The sequence below is a fragment of the Merops nubicus genome, unplaced genomic scaffold, assembly GCF_000691845.1.
Source record: "Merops nubicus isolate BGI_N331 unplaced genomic scaffold, ASM69184v1 scaffold43535, whole genome shotgun sequence".
Classification (NCBI taxonomy): domain Eukaryota; kingdom Metazoa; phylum Chordata; class Aves; order Coraciiformes; family Meropidae; genus Merops; species Merops nubicus.
In genome coordinates, this window is record NW_008611095.1 from 1 (window position 1) to 5,222 (window position 5,222).

Consider the following 5,222-nt stretch of genomic DNA (forward strand, 5'->3'; position numbering starts at 1 on the left):
TCTGTAAGTCTAAATTACTAAAATAGTTGTTAGCTTTTGAGCATTTTACAGAACCCTTTTTTTTTTTTTTTTAGCATTTTGACTTCTGATTAAACATATAATAGATTTTTTTCTTTGCTTTGGAAAGTTTCATGTGTGATATTGCTGTTTTCAAAGACTTAAATAGGCTGTTTTATTAGACAGGGGGTTGTAATTTGCAGCAAAAACAGTTTTCCATGCAGATGACATTCTTTCTGTCTGTCTTTGTCTTTTTTTTTTTTTTTTTTTTTTTCAGATTATAATAGCAACACCTGGAAGACTTCTTGAGATCTTAAAGCAAAGTTCTGTTCAACTGCACAGCATAAAAATTGTAGTGGTGGATGAAGTAAGTTTTCAGTTATCACGGCTGTACTGCACTTGAGGTCCTTGAAGAGCCAGTGCAAGGGGCTAGTCTAACTGATTAAACATACAGAGTGGTCACTATAAAGACAAAATGTATTTTTTAACACAATTTGAAATTTGTGAACATGCATGAGAATGCATGTTCAAACCACCTGACAGGGTAATACTCCTAGACCAGTGTGAACCATTTTGTTTTTAATTTTCTCACTTAGCTTTCTGGCTGAAAATACTCCTGGACTGGGATTAGTACATGCAATCATACACATTACAGTTCTTTGTCAATTCAAGTTCAAGATTCTGCTGTTTACGGAAAAATCTGGTACAAAACTTAAAATTTTTCACTTAGGTGGATACCATGCTAAAAATGGGTTTCCAGCAGCAAGTGTTGGATATTTTGGAAGACATGTCTCACGATCATCAAACCATACTGGTGTCAGCCACAATTCCTGTGGGCATTGAACACTTAGCAAATCAGCTTCTGCACAATTTTGTAAGAATAACAGTTGGAGAAAAGAATCTGCCGTGTTCCAGTGTTCGCCAGATTATTTTGTGGGTAGAAGAACCATCTAAAAAGAAAAAGCTGTTTGAAATCCTAAATGTAAGTGTAATATTTTCTCTCCTTAAAGCAACTTATAAACCTATTTGTGTCTTCATGCATGTCTGTCAGGTTCTCATATTTTATTCTAACCTGTATGTAGTGAAGAGTTGGAGGGAGGTCAAGTATATAACTGCACCAAGTAGTCCAGTAGTTCTGCAGTGTAGAAGCTTCCATGGCACCTTCAGGGATTACTTCACCCCCGTCACTCACACCTCGTTCTGTGCAGTAGCAAAATAGATTCCTGAGCTGAGATCCAAATTCAGAATCATAATTATTTATTTGAAATTTTTTTTGTGTGTGTGATTTTCAGTATGGCAACCCAAAGATTTGTACTTGTTATCTGGGAATGGTAGAGGAACGGGACTTCCTTAAACTGTCATAGCTGTTTTATGGTCTGAGAGTGGTTTGTCATTTTAGAATTTATTAAAGAAACCAGTGAGAAAGCTGATTTAGTTCATTCTTGAATTTTCTCTGTGTGAATAACAATATATATCTTCTATGAATAGCTAGGGGGGAGTTTTGGAGTTTTGGCTGAGGTTATACAGAAAGTAAATAAGAATCTTTGGCTGAACCTCAGAACTTCAAGAAATTCAGAATTTTTATGTAAACTTTAGAAAAAAGTTTAAAAGAAAGCTTCTGACCTCTAAAAAAATGCATGTATTGATAGAAAGTTGGATTCTGAGTCTACAGATTATTATATGTTTACCATGTACAGATATGTATAGTTTCAGGGCTGGTATCTTGTTCCTTCTTATCTAGAGTCTAAAATATTTATCCATCTGTAAGTCTTGTTAACATTAGAGATAATGAGCAGAAGTTGAATCCATGCTGCTGCTGGTGAACAGCAAAGTGTTGTAATATGTCTTATGTAAACTGTTGAATTTTACAGGATAAGAAGCTCTTCAAGCCTCCAGTGCTGGTGTTTGTGGACTGTAAGCTAGGAGCAGATCTGCTGAGTGATGCTGTTCATAAGATCACAGGACTGCAGTGTACAGCTATGCATTCTGAAAAGTCTCAGGTGGAAAGAACAGACATATTACAGGTTTGTGCCTCCTAAAGTTATGGAGCTTTTGATAAATTTTGAATGGCAATTTTTTTTTAAAGGTGTGTTAATTTGAATGAATTAAGTCACAATTTACTGCTTTTCTGCAGTTAAATCTGGAGTATTGCTGGGGAAGAGACGAGACAGATGGGATCAAACAAAACAGTAGATAGTAATGACATTTTAAATGCAGGCAAATACTGGAGACTATTTCCCAGGCTATGTGCTTTCAAATGGGAATTTAAAAATGCATTTAATTGATGACTTTTAAAAAATTAAAATAATAGTTTTGCTCTCCTTTAACTAGCTTTGTGAATTATATTCCTATTTAAATCAAGCATACAGGAAGGGCATTCTCTCCTCTGAAATAGAATTACCCTGCTGGCTGTCTTCTTACACTGTATACTAACCCTAGCCTATGCTTGGAGAGATTAAAAATATAAATAAGGAAAAAAGAACTGATTTTTTTTCATTCCTCAGGGATTACTTCAAGAGAAGCATGAAGTTATAGTAAGTACTGGAGTCCTTGGACGAGGGCTTGACCTGGTCAATGTCAAACTGGTAGTAAATTTTGATATGCCTTCAAGTATGGATGAATATGTACATCAGGTAAAGAAATTGCTACAGCATTATTTGAAAAGTATACTGAAATATGACATCTGCCTATGGAAATTTAAATCTAAATGTAAAGATTATTTTAATCTTCAGAATATTGTTTTTATGGGACAGGAAAGAAAGGTGCTGAATATCTCTTCCATATCCTTACATAAATTACCAAATTCCAGAACACTGTTCTTGTATCTCCTATAAAAGTTATTAAAACCTAGAACAGTGGTCTTGTATCAGTTAGGTTTGCAGTAGTATTCTTCTTCCTGTTATGTACCCTTTTGTATCTTTTTTTTTATATTTTTTGTGTATGAAAGCAAAGCTTGTCATGGTTTTACTATCTGTGTGAAGAAAGTCCCTCTTTCTGCTGCAGCTCATTTGCAGTGTGGGATATGCACGTAAGTACAATCAGGAAACCAGTCATGAATTTTATTTTCCTTCCCTCTTCAGTATCTCCTCTGTTTTTTTTTTTCCTAACAGTTAGTTTCCTGCTTTAAAAAAGATGGTATGGGAGTTGTGTGCCTGTGTTTGTATTATTTGTATATATGCAGCCTCTGAGCCTAGTTTGGCTAGCAGATCAAGAGAACTAATTATTACCCTCGTTTTGGCACTTAGGAAGCCACAGTAGTACTGTGTCCAGTTTTGAGGCATCGGCTACAAGAAAAGCCAGCAAACTGGAGAGAGTCCAGACAAAGTCAGGGGGCTGGCATGTGTGATACATGAAGAGAAGCAGAGGGAATTGGGCTTGTTTAGGCTGGAGTAGAGATGCAGTTGCTGTCTTCATTTGGTAATGGGCAGTTACAGAGGAGACGGAGCCAGACTTTTCTTGGAGAAGCACAGTGGTAGGATGAGAGCAAATGGTCACAACTTGCTGCAAGGGAAATTCTGGCCTCGTAATAGGGAAGAATGTTTTTCACAGCAATAGTCATCAGGCAGTGGAACAGGGTGCCCAGAGAGGTGATGGGACCTGTTGCTTGGAGACACTCAAACTCCATAGGAGAAGGCCCTGAGTGAACTCATCTAGCTTTGAAGTTAACACTGTACTGAACAGGTGGGAGGAAGGACCTCTGGAAATCATCCGGCTTCATGAACTCCTGAAGTAGTCTTTGTTACTGACTGCAGTACACGGCTTTCATTTTTAATTACCTTTCTGCTAAAGTTTCAAGCAAGTAGTAAATAAATAAAAATTATCTTTTCTAGCATCAAAACTATACCACAATTAGCATACTGTCTCTTCCTAAATAGAGCATCTTTGTAGACTCTTTTCTAATTCGTTCAAGGGCTTCAGAAGATATTGATGAATAATTTAAAGTTACTAGAACATTGAAAAAGTAAAGGACATTTTATTGGTCATACTTGTTCATATCATGCCTGATACAAGACACAGGATTTTTAGAAACATTTTATTTTGGCCATATTTACTGTAAGCCTCTGCCAATAGGATAGATAATATATCTCAATATCAAATTGGACTTCTGGTTTGTTCCATACACAAGTCATAATTTTAGAAGCATTTAAACTAAAGCTTCAGCTCTGCATGTCCTGAATTCAGGAAGTTTATTAAAACTTGGTCCTTAGAGGATGAAACAGAGAGATTTGGCTTTGTCACTTGCGCTAGCTGCTGTTTTATAACAGCAAATAAACTACAAGTATTTGAAGGCCTTCCATTTAATATTGGTAACTTAAAATGCATTTTTGCTTTTTTCAGGTTGGAAGAGCAGGGAGGTTGGGTCACAGTGGAACTGCCATTACTTTTATCAATAACAACAGCAAGAAGCTGTTCTGGGATGTTGTGAAGAGAGTTAAACCAACAGGCACCATTCTTCCCCCACAGCTGCTTAACTCCCCTTATCTACATGACCAAAAGAGAAGGGAACAACAGAGACTTAAACAACTGCAGAACAGCCTTGTAACAGGAGATAATATTATGGACATTGTTAGAAAACACAACAAAAATAATTCTCAGAGGTAATAAAGATAGATTTATAGTTACGTAATTGTAATAAAGGTGTGATTAAAAGTAAACATGGAATGATGATGCCTTCTGTATTGCCTCTTCTAATGCAGTTTTATATATTCATTTTTGTAAGGAGTTAATTTGTCTCATCTTTATTGTGGCAGACAGACTATTGTGTGTTTGAATCACAGTAGTGCCTAGTAAAAGTCGCCTATGTAACCCCTTTTTCAAAGCCAGTAGTCTGGTCTTGCTTGCAACATAACTGACAAGATTACCTATTTGTTTTGATTATGTTGTTTTAACGTTTCTGAATAATCATTTCAGACATAGTAAAACATACTCTGGTGGTAATTTTTATTTCATTGTATAGAAATAAGATCTTTGTGAAGGACACTCTCCTGGGAAAAAAAAATAAAAAAAGAACCAAAAAACCAAAACAACCCAAAACTAAAACGAAAAAACCAAGCTTGATGATAGATTAATCTCTGAAAGCAAGCCTCAATCTCTTCCTGTTAGTTTAGATAAAAGCTTCCCCTGGGAACTTTTCTCTGAATCCCCAGCATGCTCTCTGGGAAGTACAAGCAAGTTTTGTTTGTAAACAGCACTAGAAGTTTAGTTTCCCCTTTACTCTCTGTGGG

The 5,222-nt window shown here is 36.1% G+C and overlaps 1 protein-coding gene across 1 annotated transcript; it reads left to right on the plus strand.

Moving 5' to 3' along the window:
• Positions 1-274: 274 nt before the first annotated feature.
• On the plus strand, positions 275-4,809 carry DDX59 (DEAD (Asp-Glu-Ala-Asp) box polypeptide 59; the record flags this gene model as incomplete). The annotated part of the gene is made up of 5 exons (XM_008941112.1): positions 275-364; positions 728-979; positions 1,869-2,021; positions 2,502-2,630; positions 4,336-4,809. Coding segments are annotated over 5 exons (888 nt in total), but the record flags the coding sequence as incomplete, so codon positions are not given.
• Positions 4,810-5,222: the final 413 nt, after the last annotated feature.